The 15,341-nt window shown below is 32.3% G+C and overlaps 3 protein-coding genes, 1 long non-coding RNA gene and 1 pseudogene across 10 annotated transcripts; all 5 read left to right on the top strand.

The window, feature by feature from the left end:
- Positions 1-84: 84 nt before the first annotated feature.
- On the top strand, positions 85-2,748 carry LOC104712941 (serine carboxypeptidase-like 2). 3 transcript variants are annotated; one of them, XM_087465565.1, is made up of 13 exons: positions 85-290; positions 377-522; positions 603-679; positions 766-888; positions 1,006-1,108; positions 1,203-1,342; positions 1,423-1,509; positions 1,606-1,674; positions 1,758-1,829; positions 1,908-2,026; positions 2,113-2,226; positions 2,321-2,392; positions 2,469-2,748. In XM_087465565.1, exons 1-13 carry the CDS (start codon positions 139-141, stop codon positions 2,632-2,634), a joined length of 1,440 nt encoding a protein of 479 aa, XP_087321691.1. In that variant the 5' UTR covers positions 85-138; the 3' UTR covers positions 2,635-2,748. The 3 variants fall into 3 exon arrangements, with proteins under 3 accessions (XP_087321691.1, XP_087321692.1, XP_019084985.1); XM_087465566.1 differs by having other exon boundaries at positions 87-290; positions 2,321-2,370; positions 2,473-2,748; XM_019229440.2 differs by having other exon boundaries at positions 95-290; positions 2,321-2,366.
- Positions 2,749-2,812: 64 nt separating this feature from the next.
- On the top strand, positions 2,813-4,559 carry LOC104715830 (uncharacterized). Of its 4 annotated transcripts, none has more exons than XM_087465570.1 (7): positions 2,813-3,109; positions 3,195-3,332; positions 3,533-3,594; positions 3,699-3,763; positions 3,922-4,013; positions 4,103-4,174; positions 4,266-4,559. In XM_087465570.1, the coding sequence occupies exons 4-7, from the start codon at positions 3,721-3,723 to the stop codon at positions 4,308-4,310; spliced, it is 252 nt and encodes an 83-aa protein (XP_087321696.1). In that variant the 5' UTR covers positions 2,813-3,109; positions 3,195-3,332; positions 3,533-3,594; positions 3,699-3,720; the 3' UTR covers positions 4,311-4,559. The 4 variants fall into 4 exon arrangements, with proteins under 4 accessions (XP_087321696.1, XP_087321695.1, XP_087321697.1 ...); XM_087465569.1 differs by having other exon boundaries at positions 2,887-3,109; positions 3,704-3,763; positions 4,278-4,559; XM_087465571.1 differs by having other exon boundaries at positions 2,890-3,109; positions 4,278-4,559.
- A 1,993-nt stretch (positions 4,560-6,552) lies between these two features.
- LOC147939178 (uncharacterized) lies at positions 6,553-10,632 on the top strand. Its single transcript, XM_087465567.1, has 6 exons — positions 6,553-6,687; positions 6,812-6,896; positions 6,997-7,121; positions 7,217-7,298; positions 7,394-7,440; positions 10,462-10,632. The coding sequence occupies exons 2-6, from the start codon at positions 6,817-6,819 to the stop codon at positions 10,497-10,499; spliced, it is 372 nt and encodes a 123-aa protein (XP_087321693.1). The 5' UTR covers positions 6,553-6,687; positions 6,812-6,816; the 3' UTR covers positions 10,500-10,632.
- Positions 10,633-11,036: 404 nt separating this feature from the next.
- Positions 11,037-11,915, top strand: LOC104712936 (kunitz trypsin inhibitor 4 pseudogene; annotated as a pseudogene). The gene has a single exon (XR_015565759.1). The product of XR_015565759.1 is annotated as a kunitz trypsin inhibitor 4 pseudogene (transcript).
- Positions 11,916-14,085: 2,170 nt separating this feature from the next.
- On the top strand, positions 14,086-14,794 carry LOC147939177 (uncharacterized). The gene is made up of 2 exons (XR_015565915.1): positions 14,086-14,343; positions 14,433-14,794. It is a non-coding gene; the product is annotated as an uncharacterized LOC147939177 (long non-coding RNA).
- Positions 14,795-15,341: the final 547 nt, after the last annotated feature.

Genomic DNA, 15,341 nt, shown 5'->3' with positions numbered 1-15,341 from the left:
GGGATGAGGATTAAGGTGACAACGATGGTGATGAAGCCAAAATTAGAAGATTGAGAGTTGGTAGGCGACTTTTTTTGGGTCCTAGTATAAAGAGAGATACAATAATTAACCTTTAAAGGGCGCTGCTTAATTAGAAAAATGAGAAACAACAACTTTTCCTCTTTTCTAAAGTCGTTGCTTGTGCTTCTTCTTCACCTTGTCTTCTTGAGTCAGCAAAATGTTAATTCTGCCTCTATCGTCAAGTTTCTTCCTGGTTTTGAAGGCCCTCTTCCATTTGAGCTTGAAACCGGGTTTGTTGTTTTCTCTCATCATCTGATTTAATCCGTGTTCTGAGTTTTAAAAAATAAAGTAGGTTACTGTTTTCTTGTGAATGAAGGTATATTGGTATTGGTGAGGAAGAGGAAGTGCAACTGTTCTACTACTTCATCAAATCTGAGAGGAACCCAGAAGAAGACCCTCTTCTTCTCTGGCTAAGTGGAGGACCTGGCTGCTCTTCCATCTCTGGCCTTCTTTATGAGAATGGTTAAATTAAAAAAAACATCCATAAACTCCTTCTCTTTTGCATCAAGGATTACTCGTTTTAATAATATGGGTATAAGCAGGGCCTCTGAAGATGAAGCTTGATGTTTACAACGGAACTCTCCCTTCTTTGGTCTCTACTACATATTCATGGACAAAGGTAAACACAAAACTGTGTCTTCACTCATGACTCATATTCATGGACGGTCACAATACTCAAGATGATAAATTGATTATTTTCCTCAGACCTCGAGCATTATATTCTTGGATCAGCCTGTTGGAACTGGTTTCTCCTATTCAAGAACCACACAGTCTAATAAACCCAGTGACTCAGGAGAAGCCAAACGGATCCATGAGTTTTTGCAGAAGGTAGATTAATGTCAAACTTAATAGTCTCCTCTCCTTGAAGCCAAACGGCTCTTTGTCAAAATAGACATTTTAGGAGACTTTTCTTCTGTTGTTGTTGTTGTTGTTGTTGCCGTACAGTGGCTAGGCAAGCATCAAGAGTTTTCCTCCAACCCTTTCTATGTCACCGGAGATTCTTATTCCGGTATGGTTGTTCCAGCTACCGTTCAAGAAATATCAAAAGGTATGCATATGGTTTCATAATATCGATTTTCCCAAAGCCTTTTCCCCAGTCAATTATTATAACAGAACAAAACATGATGATGATGATGATGTAGGAAACTATCAATGCTGCAATCCTCCAATAAATCTCCAGGGCTATGTGCTCGGCAACCCGTTAACAGACTTTGCAACTGATACTAATCACCGCATTCCATTTGCTCACGGAATGGCCCTGATCTCTGATGAACTCTACGAGGTAATATATGGAACATGACATTTGTTTGCTTTTGTTTCTTGTTCATCACTCATGACATTTGCTTTTTTGTTCGACCGCAGTCTTTGAAGAGAGTCTGCAAAGGAGACTATGGTCACGTTGATCCACGTAACACAGAATGCTTGAAACTCATTGAAGAATATAATAAGGTTATACATTCAATCGAACAATTTTAGGTGTTGTGTGTTTATGTCTGTCTTAGTAAATAAAGATCATCACCTTTTTTTTGGTTATTTTTCTTCTAGTGTATAAGCAGATTATACCGATCATTTATATTATTTCCGCTGTGCGAAACTGAAACTCCAAATTGCTATGTAAGTAATCCATATATCTTGTCTTCTGTTAACCGTTAACCTATTTGCGACTTTTTGTTTATACAACAAGGTTGTTTTTGTAGATTTATCGGTATTTTCTAACTACCCACTGGGCCAATGACGCTGCTGTGCGGGAAGCTCTTCAAATCAATAAGGTACCAAGTTATTATTTTAAAGGTTCTTGGTATTATTAGGAAACAATGTCATTGTTATAGGATGATTTATGACTACAGGAGAGTATAGGGGAATGGGTACGATGTTATTTCGGTATGCCTTACACTAATGACATTAAAAGTAGCATACCTTACCATATGAATAACAGCATCAGTGGTTATCGTTCTCTCATCTTCAGGTCAGAGTTTAACCCTTTTACTGATCTCTTGTCCCTACCAAGATTCAAGACTTTTTTGTAAAATTTGTATGGTTTTTGGTGAATAGTGGTGATCACGATATGGAAGTACCTTTCCTTGCAACTCAGGCTTGGATAAGATCTCTCAACTATTCCGTCATTGATGAGTGGAGGCCATGGATGATCAAAGATCAAATCGGGGGGTATATAAACCTATTCTTGAGAGAATCGGTTTTCTTATTTATTCGTTTTACGAGACTCACTGTAAAATTTACTCTTGATTCTTTTACTTGGCAGATATACAAGGACTTATGCAAATAAAATGACATTTGCTACTGTCAAAGCAAGTCTTTCTTCTATCCTTTTTATGTAACTATCCTTTTTATGTACAAACATTTATGTTGCGGTTTTAACTTGTATTGAGCTGTGGGTTTTTTTATTATAGGGAGGTGGACACACAGCAGAGTATAAACCAGATGAAACCTTTATCATGTTCCAAAGGTGGATCAATGGCCAACCTCTATAAAAGAACAGAAAGTGTTAAAATAAAGGACGTTACAAGTCGTGGACGGGATTATCTTACTCGAATAAAAAAACCTCATTTGATTTGATTATTTTTTATATTAATTATAGCTTGACTAGGTATCTCGTGTTTAACGTTGATTGATTTATCTATATTTACATTTTTTAAAATATATCTATATATATAAAGTTATCTTTTTCTCTCTTCTGGTGCAGTCACGTCAGCACTCATTATTTAATATTTTGGGTTTTTTGGATTAAACTTAGCCCAAAGTTTTTGCAGGCCCACATGTTTTTCTATCCTATGGATTTAAGTTAACCTATTTTTGTCTCATTTCCCCACCGTCGACGATGCTCCATCTCCACCGGTTGCTCTTCTTCTTAACTCACGATCCATGGCGTTTCACCATTTGATGCGAATTCAAGGCTTACAGTCCTCTACACTGTCGCTTATTCTTCCATGTCTTTCATCACAATTACTACGGTTTCGTTCCTAACTGTTAATTATGATCTTCCATCTTCTCTGAGTTAATGGACAGTCCACTACTTCTTCCTTAAATTGTCGTAAGTCCTTCTCTTATATAAAACAATTTCCCTGCCTCCTATATATCTTCGCTGTGTTTTCTTCATTTTTATGAGTGAAATTCAGGCGTAGCAGATTTCATATTAAGCTGCTACATCTCCGGGATTAAGTAACCATCTGTTCTCAGTTGATTACAAGAGGCAACAGTCTTAATATTTGACAGCGACGTGGGTTTTCGTCTCTTGGTCGGCCACATAACACAAGGTTCGCTCTGTTCTACTCCTTTTAGCGATTTATTTGTTGTTATAAGTTAATTTCGATACTATTAAACAGAGGAGAATGCAAGAGATTATGGCTCGACAAGGCATGTTAAAATTTCTTAATATACCTTTACTGATATCTGATTTCTTCTCAGATAACTTGTTTCCCTTGTGAGATCTTCACTAAACTGCATAATTTTGCAGGATAAGCAGGGTGGTAATCAGCAAAATCCAGAGCAAGAGAAACAACAGGATGATGCTAGAAGGTGTGTATCCTTGTGTTTTAGTTGGCATTCATATATGATTTTTGTTCGGTTTGGAATTCTGTTTTTGAAGTAATGTATTGTCTGATTGGAACATTTTCGTGTAGTGAAGCTGATGAACGTAGACAAATGATGCTTAGTCAAATATTGTCTTCCCAAGCCAGAGAGAGAAGTAAGTCCCATCTAATATGTCTTGGGAGTTCAATTAGTTACTCTCCCTTCTTCCTTTATTAAGTCGCCAATATGATGATCTTCCAAAGCTCGAGGGAGACAAAATATTGTGTTTATATATCTTTAATGCTTCTCTTTCTTCTTCTTTGTGCTCTATAGTTGCTCGAATTGCCCTGGTAAAACCTGAGAAAGCTAGAGGTGTAGAGGATGTTATTTTGAGGGCTGCTCAAATGGGACAGATAGTTGAAAAGGTAATGATCCAGACGCTTTTCCATTTCGTAATTCTTACGTATCATATTATCCATCTAATAGTTATTGAAATACTCTGTTTGCTTTACAGGTTTCTGAGGAGCGGCTTATTACACTGTTGGAACAAATAAACAGCCAAACTGCAAAACAAACGAAAGTCACGGTACAGTTTACACAATCCTCTGAAAAAACAAGTTATTAAAACATGTCTTGCCTTAACCATCAATATCATTGAGTTTAAGTTTATCCCTCAGATGTGTTTACAGATCCATAGGCGCCGCGGGGTGGATGACGATTAGGAAGAAGGATATTATGCTGTACTCTGAACATCTATGGGGCATCTCACTATTGAATATTATTGTGAAACTAAAGGTATCACACGACATACATAGATGATTGAATGTGAAAATGTATTTAATTTATGGTAAAGGAATTGATCATTCAACCTATCAGAACCTTGGGGATATCTTTAATAGATTAATTAGTTATTTATGTAACTAATATACATATGTTTGTCTAGAAATATAGTATGATTTTATATAAAGAAATTTCGATTAAGTCCTTTATGATAACAGTATAGAGTTTAAATTTAAGAGAAATTTAAAGGGTGATCTAAGCAATAATTTGTAGGTGAAATTTTTTAAGAGAAAGCGACAACCATGCACCATTTTTATTTGTATAAGTGTCTCAGTTAACCTATCAATTAATCTTATACTATTTTAATTTTTTTATATGATAATAATCTAAGATGAGTTTTTACAATCCAAAGCTTTCTAGAAATAATTTTTGTTTATTTTATAGTAATAACTAAAAAGCTCAAACGTCTAATTGACTAATCAGACACCTAGACCTTAGGTGTATCACTATAAAAAATTTCTTGGTTTCGTGATAATCAAGTATAATCGACAAAAAAAATAGTGCTACAGAAAACTTCGATTAGTGCTTCAGCATGTTCTAACTCCAATAATAAAAACGAAAAGCGAGTGAATGAAGCTTTTTGGCTCCTTAATATCCAAGAAGTTGAACCTGTTCCCACCTTAACACGTTTGGTAAAGTTGTACTGCAAAATATAACACACACGAATATGAATAGTGGGTGCGAACGGTGATTATAGAATTTCAAACGATGATTATAGAATTTCAAACGGTGATTATAGAATTTTAAAGTAACTAATATCACTTTAATTAAACGAACACAAATTCGTGACAGAAATAGTATCAAATCAACTGATCAAGCATGGACCAAATATATAAAATAACATATAGGGTTTCGCTCATCATTATCAAAAAAGAGGAAGGAAGAACACATGACATGCACGCACGACTTTGTTGACCCTAATGGTCAAAGACTGCCATTTGCCTCCACGTCTCTTCTTTAATTTTTATGTTTCTAAGGTTAAAAATGTATAATCATATAGTATCTTTATGGTCTCAGAATTCCAAAATACTATTTTTTAAGATCCAATCATTTGAGTATATAAGAATATTAGTTGCTAAAATTATTATCTAATATATTTCGTTTTTCTATGTTTTTCTTTCAATATGCTATACATGAATTATGATCAGTTTCTTTTCTACTACATCAGGATAAGACTAATGTTTTAAGATTTATTTGTTCTTATAAGTTAATTTTGATACTAGAATAAAGAGAGTCTTTTGATATCTTCGATTATTATTTGGGTTTGGATTGGTAGCTAATTCTCCATTAGAAATTCTTTATTATTTTACAAATATATTCTTAACCTAAAACTACATTCGTAGATAGATATGTCAGTCTTCGCCTATATAGTGTTTTTACGCACATGGTTTGAGGAAATGGTTCTGCGACTCCACAAAGATCAAAGACGATAAAATAAAAGCGGTTGCCAAGTTATATTCACTCGAGACAAAGTCAATAGTAAGCATAGTAGGTCGATCCATGCCCACCGGTTCAACTCTGATGAAGAAGAGATCTCTCTCAAGTATTCTAGATCAGCTGTTTCGGTTAGTCTTTCATATATCCTTCCTCTGAAATTTTATAGAACCAAGTATAGGTGTACGAAGACATAGTTTCATATATTTTTGGAACCTGCGTTCCACCTTGCAAACAACCATGTAGGGTGTTTATATTAAACTCCTTGCGTTTTCTATATTCCTAAATGTTTTCTATAGATTTCTTGCTATAGTCATTTCTTCAACTTACACTTGGCCTTACGCTTCTCTTCTAACAAATATGAAGTTCGTACCAACAAATCCTAGGAAGGATTCTCCGTTTCTGGCCTGCTCGAAAAGTTAAAAAATGTGGGACAACTCATGGGTGTTGATTTCCTTCTCATTGACGAAAAGGTTCCTCAATCTCCATTCTCCTCTTGATTCATTCTTAATTATGTACTTACCCTTTTGTTAATATTTCCCTCTTTTCCAATCTACTTTGATGCAAGGCTCCATTTACGTCACCCACCTTCCTAAATTCGAACATGCTCTGCGTGATGGAGCTATGTATATAATATCCGCCTTTGACGTCACTAGAAGCAACACCCATGTCAAATTGTCGGATTTCCACTTTTCTATACGGTTCACACCAGCCACTTTTTTGAAGAGGTAGAAGAGTCTTTCTGTGTTATTCCAAAAGAGTTTTTCCGCTTAAGGACTCATGAAGAGTTAGTGTCACTGGCGAACACCAATACGGAGCTCTCAGGTTTGTCTAAGTTTTGTAGTTCCAAATATGTAGATAATCATTGAAAAGTTTCTCAACTTCATTGCATCTATAGTATATTTTCCTGGAAATTAAATGTTAAACTATATGGTTTTGCTCTTATTAGATGTCATGGGCGAAGTAGTTTCCACCAAAACTAATGGGACGTCACAAACTTTGGAGAGGATGTTAGTCCATCTGCGTCTTGAAAGGTTTTCCCTCATTGTCTTTCATCAAATTCTCACGATATAGAACTTCTCCTCTCCATTTATGCATTTTACTACCTTCACCACGTGTTGCCTTTTGTTATAGTGGTCAGAATGTCCGTCTAAGTGCATTTGACGACCAGGCAACCTCATTGGAGAAGGACTTTAGCAAGAATGATGAGGGAACTTATATACTCTTAGCGACCAATATAAACCCAAAGATCTTTGCAGGTGAAGCAGTTCATGTTCATAATTATTTGACGTCAATAAAATGTGCACTTTGTTTTCAAATATTATGTCATTTCTAACCCAACCATACTCTCCAGATGAACTTTTTCTTAATGCTACGTCTGGGACCAAGTTTTATTCTGATGGAGACTTGACAACGACACAAGAGTTCGCTGAAAGGTATTGGAAGAGTTGTTTGAAATCTTGTGTATTTGACTCACACATTCAATCTTAATATTCGACCTACACCAACGCCTAACAACACCACCAAACAGGTTGAAGGGGAGAGCCATTTACACAACCATCACCAAACACAAACAAGGTAAAAGATGCAGACACTGTTAGAACACGAAACAAATACTCAACTAAGAGTTCCACATTTAATTCCCCACATAACATCAATGTTTGTAAATAAAATCGCCCCCAACAAAAGCTCCCCAAAACTATTAAAAAAGAGCAAAAACAGAACTATTTCAAAATTAATACAAACGCAAACAAAAACTAACAAAAAAAAAAAGAAAACAAAAATCACAATTAATGAAAACAAAAACAGAAACGGCCCTAATGAATCAAAAAGACAAAACAAAACCGACCTCCAAAAAATAACAATTAATTAATTAGAGAATCAAAGGTAAGAAGACAATTAAATAATTTAAAAACACAACTCGAATTAATAGTTCCGTTCAATGAAGAAACCAAGGAAGAACCAATTACCCATAAGCGATGGGAAGCCAAGGCAAAATCAACCAAACAAACGAGAAAATAATACTGTTCAGCATCGATACAATGGATGGTTTAAAATTTGAGCTCCAATCCTTCTACTGTCCTCTAGATCAGAAAATGAATTAACTCCTTCCCGTTCAAATGGAGATAATATTATTAGGCCTAAAGAGATAATTAATTACTTCCCGTTCAAATAGAGATAATATAACATCTTCAAATAAATAAAATCCATTGTTGACCCAATAGACCACTAGATTTTAAGGCCAGAATTGATATTTGGGTCCAATCAATGTAACAAAATAAAAAAACCCACCAAAAAGCCAAATGTAAGCAATTTAAAAACATTATTAAAAATTAAACAAACTCACACTCCCAATGTAAGTCAATGAGGTAAGCATTGACAAACAATCCTCAGACATTGAGGGGGGTGTATTGAAACAATGATTTTGGAGGATTCTATAGGATTTAGTAAATTTGGAATTTTGATAGATTTTAGGGAAGTTAATATGATTTATTGTAAAAAAATTTCAAATTCCACCTAAAACCATGAGATTTGGATTTCAGTATTTTTAACTAAAAAAATTCTCTCAAATACTCTAGAATCCCTAAAACTTATTAAAATCCAAATCCACAAACTGTTTTGAATAACAGTAGATTTTTAAATCATCAGTTTAATAACAGTGGATTTCAGAAGACTTTTTAAAATCCATTATTGAATAACATAGGATTTAGGATTTGTAACTTTTATACAAATCACCTAAAATGTCAAGTTGAATACACCCTCTGAGTTAAATACAATAAACAATCAATCTAACCAAACACACACAAAAAAAGGAAAAAAAAAACTAAAAAAACAATTACAACCACAAATCAACATATACAATAAAACCATATAATTAGGAAATTTAAAAACATGAAATACAAAACCAAATTTCAAAATAAACACAACTACTTACTAACAAATTTGTAAAACTTCTCACTATAATCTACTTAATGCAAAAAAACACCAAATAAAAAACAAAACCACAATATAAAAAACAACAGAAACAAAGAAAAGAAAGTGAGTACCTGATACAAACGAAAATTTAAAATACTAAAAAATTGTTTAAAAAAGAAACCAAACAAACCATAATCTAACTACGAGAGAAAAAATTAGACTAAATTAGCTGAAAAAACATAGAGGGACAAATAAACCAACAAAAGAGCAAAACAAATTAACAAAAGACCAAAAGAAAACATACTAACAACATAACCTGACGAAAAAAGGAAAATACATAACTAAAAAAACAAATTAACAAACAACCGAAAAAACACTCTCTTCTAACTCCCGCGCGTAGCGCGGGTCAATTGCTAGTATAAAATAAATCCTTAAGTTCAAACCTATTTATAATCATGCTATTAATTTTAAATATTTTTAATTTATTAAATATATTTAATTTTAATTTATAAATATGATTTAATTATATTTTTTTCTCTTATAAAGGTTCAAACCCATGTCTCAAACTAATACTTTTAAGAATAACAAAAAATTTATCATATTTTATAATTTTGGAATGACAATTCTTATGTTATAATAAGTTTCCAAATTTTTAAAACAATTAATCCCCCTAATCGCAACTTTCATAAAGTAAAGTAATGTACACCAACATAAAGACATTTAGATGGTTCATTTGATCTACCAGATCCTATAGTGTATAATTTCATGTTTTAAATGCATTTACTAAATTAAAAATAAAAATATAACATGTAAATGTAAAAATTATCTTGTGAGTTAATAAAGTAATTTAAGTAAATACTAAATTAAATATTTAAGCCAAAAAATTGTTTTAGAATAATTTTAGTTTTGAATATTACGAGTTATATAGCAGGACAGATTTGGGTTGATATATATATAAATTAAAATACTATTTATTTGGTGTTTATCTTATTATTATTTTATTAATATCATCAATATTAGAATATTAAAAAATTTAATTAAATTACGCTTATGTAAACAAAAATGTCATGCAATAAAACAATTAAATACTAACATTAACAATCTAAATACAATTATACGATTTCAAATACTAAATAAAATCAACAAACAATTATAACTTAAAATTTAAAAGTTTTTGTTCAAGAAAATATTATCTCGGTATAGGTGAAAATTTAGTTACTTTACAAAAATTAATAGAAATTGAAAAAATATTATTTTTTATAAAATTTTAAAAATAATGTTCAGTTTAACCGAGTTGCGATCAAAGTGGTCGAATACGAGTCAAACCTGATTGAACCAATAATAGAAAAAAAAAACTGATCTTTACTTAGATTATTTTTCTTTCCTAGAATGTTTATATCAAATTCTTTATAAAAAAAAAAATCAAATTCGTAAAATTACTATTTCTAAATATATTTTTAAAAATGTCTCACTATATTTATATGATATATTTCTAATCTACTATTTTTATGAATCTATATATCTATACATATCTTATCACAATTTTATAGTATTTGATAACAAAATTTATATAGAATACTTATGTTAAAACATATATAATAAACAAATAAATACTACCTCGTGCTAAATATTTTTCTAGACCCACCGCTGATCACGATGCTACAATTAAATATTTTTCTACAGAGCCACTGCTGATGACGATGCTAATTACGAGTATATGATACACGTTCATATGCATGTCATGTGCCCATGTGCTGACTGCTGACCAGGACCATACTATTAACGAGTATCCAAAATTGCGAGACCAACGGAATCGAAAGAGTTATGAACTCTGCAGAAAGTAATGAAAATGAAAGAGTTATGAACTGTGCAGAAAGTAATGAAGTTGGGTACAATACTTATATAGCTTATACTACATAGCTATATGCTATGTACAAGACCGAAGCAATATAGAATGCACAAAAAAAATACTACTAGAATGCTCACATTCTCTCAAAGCTTTATTTGGATAACTGAATTAGTCGTAGACTCGTAGTACCTTTTTTCACGGACTATATAATATATATATATATAAAGTCTAATTAATAATTATATTTGTTATAAGGAGCGTGGGTGGAATTAAAGTGGAGTATGCAAAAATATTAGCATAGTAATCTTCTCAGATCTGCATGTGTTTAAAACTTTGAAGTTTAATAGTTTTTTTTTTTTTTTTTGAGAAAATTGAAGTTTAATAGTTAGAAACGCTAGACCTATACTCAATCAAGCTATGTGTGCAAAAACCTCCGTGTATAAATTACTGGTCACATTAACTCATATTTTTCGCATACATTTGCATTTAGATCAAATACAAAACTACAAAAGACCCAGAAAAGCATGAATACAATGTTTTACTTCCTGGTTGCCTTAACAGCAGTTTTGGCCGCCACTATCGCAAACGCACAACCTGTTCTCGACACCGATGGAGACATCATATTTGACGGAAGTTACTATGTTCTTCCCGTCATCCGCGGCCAGGGGGGCGGCCTGACTCTCGCCGGCCGTGGTGATCAGCCATGTCCTCTCGACATCGTGCAGGAATCATCCGAGGTTGACGAGGGCATTCCCGTAAAATTCTCAAACTGGAGGTCTAAAGTTGGGTTCGTCCCCGAATCCGAGAACCTCAACATCGAGACGGAAGTCGCAGCCACGATATGCGTCCAGTTAGCCTACTGGTGGGTTGATGAGAATGCGAAGTTTCGCGTGACGGCTGGACCGAAGCCAGACGAACTCGTAAAAGAGTCGTACCTGAGTTTCTTCCAGATCCAGAATGTTTACGACCATTTTTACCAGTTTGCTTTCTGTCCTACTGGTCCTAAAAGTTGCTCCGATGTCGGGGTATTTGTGGATGAAAATGGCGTTCGACGTTTGGTTTTAACCAAGAGGAGTGACAATACGCCATTCTTGGTTATGTTCAAGAAAGCAAATGTGCCAGAGAACTCGTCCAAGACTATGTCTATTATCTGAGAGAAAAGATTACTAAATGAAAGACAATAATAACAGTCATAACTTTATGAGACTGCTAATAAAAAAAACTCTCAATATGTGTTTCTCTTTGTTCATCAAATTTGGAATAAAACATATTTCCTATGTTTCTTTTATTATTTCTTCTCTAGTTTAAGACTCAAAATAAAAGTGAAATTAAACAGTAATTTTGTCTCTCCCTTTTTGCTGTTTATAGATAGTAACATTTTAACAACCACATCTATAAAAGTCAATGATCATCTAAGAAGACAAAATTTCTACGAATGATAAAACGTGATCCATGCAGATATATATTATATTGTCATATAAACTAGGCCTAATATAAACTGTTGAAGGAAACTGTGAAAAATCAATGTTAACTTCATTAGAAGAATGTTCATGTTTATTGTAATAAATACTATAACTCTATGATTTTTTGTTAGCTTCCGCCGGGATTCTGCTTCTGGATTTCTTGTGCTACTCAATACTCATACAAAATATATTTTTTATTTATAAGATCATATTTTCGAGAAACTAACGTTGCCAATATCGACAAAGAATTTTTTTTTTTTATCACACGAGCATATACTTTGGCGTCTACCACATTGAAATCAAAAGTTTAATTCCTGGTGTTTATCCTTATACACTATAAAATTGAAATTATATATTGTATATCTACCGAGATAAAGACAGATACATGACATGTATGGATTAGAATCAAAGCATTATCAATAATTTCGATTACGTGTCCGTTTTGGTTGGTTTAATCAAATTGAACTGCAATAGACACTAAATGGAATTGTAAGTTGTTAGGAACGGAAAAAAAATTGAAAACATACTAAATCAAACTAGAATAGTAGATTCAGTTCTGATAAAGTGATACTAGAAATTTCAAGATCCAAATTCCGCACGTCGTAACACAGTGATCTCGACTCTAATTAGACTAATTTTATTATAGCTCTAGGTTGGACTGTATAGTACACAAACTCTACACGTTGGTCAATCATTTGCTGTTTGCATTATATTTAATCTGTTTTATCATGAAGAAATTAATAAGAAACTTGCTAAGGTACACCTACACGGATGGAGGTAGTCTTTTTTTTTTTTTTTTGAACAAAGCCTTGTTTTTTTTTTTGACGATCGAACAAAGCCTTGTTTGTTGGACCTTTTAAAGGAAAATATATCTTGTACTTTCAGACAAAACAATATCTCTTTTGGTTTTGACAATTTATTACTATATTTTCTTTTAAAAAAATTTCTCAAATTAAAATTGAATCGCATGCATGTAGAATTTTAATGCAGGGCTTGGATTCTTTTCCTGAATCTGAGGTAGTATATGTTCTTGTTGTTAATGTCTTCTCACATTCCCTGTGAGATGAAGTATTAGCTGAAGCATTTGTTCTAGCAATTCCCACGTAATTTCGGCAACTGGGTTACGTATGTAGACTGTTTTAAATTTCTCAGTCGTGTTGGCTTTTTTTTTAGAAAATTGAAGTTTTAATACATTTTAAAAATTTAATTGGAGAATTAATACATTCAGTATTTAAAATTGACAAAATACACACTTTCACTATTTACTACTATTTGAATTACTTCTTAATCATCTACTAATCATTTTATTTACAAATGTGCCATTGAAATTAAATATATATATTTTTTTTTTATTAAATTACCCTTTAAATCTAATAACTAAAATACTGTTTAATATATATTTTATTTTTATTTTTTACAGATACAAAAAATCTATGTTTTTTTCTTTATAATTTGATATGCATTTTGTGTGATGATTATATTTGATAATGTTAAATTTTTTTTTATAAATTTTGTATCCGTACACCTTATTAAGTGTACAAATATCTGTACACATTATAATATGTATAGGTGTCTGTACACATTATAATGTACATTATAATGTGTATAGATATCAAGTGTACAAATGAATAATAATACACAAGTTTAACCCGTACAGTTCATTTAGTGTATTTATATATATGTTTTTATCCGTACAACTAATATATAATATATTCAATATGAATGAAATAAAAATATTTATATGTGTATAATAATTCTATACATTAAATATGTTGTACGAATGTATTTTATGCAGCTACCCTTTTGTAATTTTATACTAATACACTATACTCCACTTTCTTATCTATCTCACATCTCTTCTATTACACAAATAAAAAAAATCATCTATTTCTCCAATTATAAATAGTAAATGTAATACAATTTCAATTAAGTTTTAAAATGTACTATTTTGCCAACAAACCTTTTTCGTATTCTTTTCTGATCAGAGCTCTTAAATGTGACAATAGTTTGCGCGCGTGTTTGTTTCCAAAAGTTAAAACTACATTGTCACAGATTTTATTTGGATGATGTTCTCTGCTTATCTGGTTAAGATTTGTTTTGTTTCAGAGACTTGCAGTTGTATCTTTCTGATCTCAGTATTTTCCTGGGCAACAAAAGTAAAAAAGATTTACATATTGGTGGACAACCGGCCATGGTTGAATAATGGTACCAGATCTGCTCATTTCTGGCAACTAATGGTTACAGTTTACAAAGGTTGTAAGAGCTGCTTCATATGATTATTTCTTGTTGCTGTTAGGGTGGAAAAATATGACTTAGTGACCCATATTTATCTTTGTTTACAGTCCAGACTCTCCCCTTTTGCAAACACGAAAGATCGAGGGGAGAAAAAAAAATCAGAAGCAGGAGGAAGAGAAGAAAAAGCCAAAGCATGATGAGAAAAAAAAGCCTAAAGAGACGTGTGCTCAGCCCCAGCCGGAGGATAGAAGAATGAAGAAGCTTAAGAAGATTGAAGTGACAAAGTGATGACAGTTGATGATCATATCTTCTCAACTCTCAAAGTGACAAGGCGTACAACTGCTTAATTTTAATGTCCAATATAAATTAAATAAAAGAGATGACATTTCACTATACGTAAAAAATCCATAACCCGTTTTTTCTAATCCTGGCATATCTTACTTGAATGAAAATACTTGATTTTATTTTATTTTATTTTATTATACTTAAATTATACGTTGAGTGGGTCTCTCGTGTTCAACGTCGATTTAATTTACAAGAGTTAATAGAATCAATCGAGAAATAAGCATGCCATGTATGGACCACGATCAGAGTGCTCAAATACTAGATTGAACCGAGTCAAACCTAGATTGAACCGATAAAAATAATAAACTGATCTTTACTTGGATTATCTTTTCTTTCATAGAACGATTATATATAATATTAGAATTTGTACCGCGCAAGCGCGGGATATTGATTTAAAATTTTTTATATTAATATTAATTCTTGAGCTCCAATATAATCATTCAAAGTTTTGAGGGAAAATCGTTATAAATATATGTCATGTGGTAATATTATGATAAATAAACGATATTGATGACTACTTGTTGGGGCTAGAAACAACAATTAGAAGAATAAGTTTGTAAAATGAGATCTGGGCAGACTTTCGGTACAAATCGACTTAGAACTATGAAAAACAACGAACTGGACTTTTATATTCACTTTTTCTATTGATTCGCTCTGAGCTTGATTACATG

The sequence above is a fragment of the Camelina sativa genome, chromosome 9 (assembly GCF_030686135.1).
Source record: "Camelina sativa cultivar CO46 ecotype springtype chromosome 9, ASM3068613v1".
NCBI lineage: Eukaryota > Viridiplantae > Streptophyta > Magnoliopsida > Brassicales > Brassicaceae > Camelina > Camelina sativa.
Note: the sequence above shows the minus strand (reverse complement) of the source record. Positions and strands in the feature narration are given on the sequence as shown.

Bases quoted from the DNA above. Each gene is read 5' to 3' on its own strand.
- LOC104712941 (XM_087465565.1), top strand. From the start codon at position 139: ATGAGAAACAACAACTTTTCCTCTTTTCTAAAGTCGTTGCTTGTGCTT. The intron at 523-602 runs GTTAAATTAAAA...GGGTATAAGCAG, and splicing joins TGGCCTTCTTTATGAGAATG to GGCCTCTGAAGATGAAGCTT. The intron at 889-1,005 runs GTAGATTAATGT...GTTGCCGTACAG, and splicing joins TCCATGAGTTTTTGCAGAAG to TGGCTAGGCAAGCATCAAGA.
- LOC104715830 (XM_087465568.1), top strand. The intron at 3,764-3,921 runs GTAAGTCCCATC...TGTGCTCTATAG, and splicing joins TTCCCAAGCCAGAGAGAGAA to TTGCTCGAATTGCCCTGGTA. The intron at 4,014-4,102 runs GTAATGATCCAG...TTTGCTTTACAG, and splicing joins TGGGACAGATAGTTGAAAAG to GTTTCTGAGGAGCGGCTTAT.
- LOC147939178 (XM_087465567.1), top strand. From the start codon at position 6,817: ATGGGCGAAGTAGTTTCCACCAAAACTAATGGGACGTCACAAACTTTG. The intron at 7,122-7,216 runs GTGAAGCAGTTC...CATACTCTCCAG, and splicing joins AAACCCAAAGATCTTTGCAG to ATGAACTTTTTCTTAATGCT. The intron at 7,441-10,461 runs GTAAAAGATGCA...ATTTTTCTACAG, and splicing joins CATCACCAAACACAAACAAG to AGCCACTGCTGATGACGATG.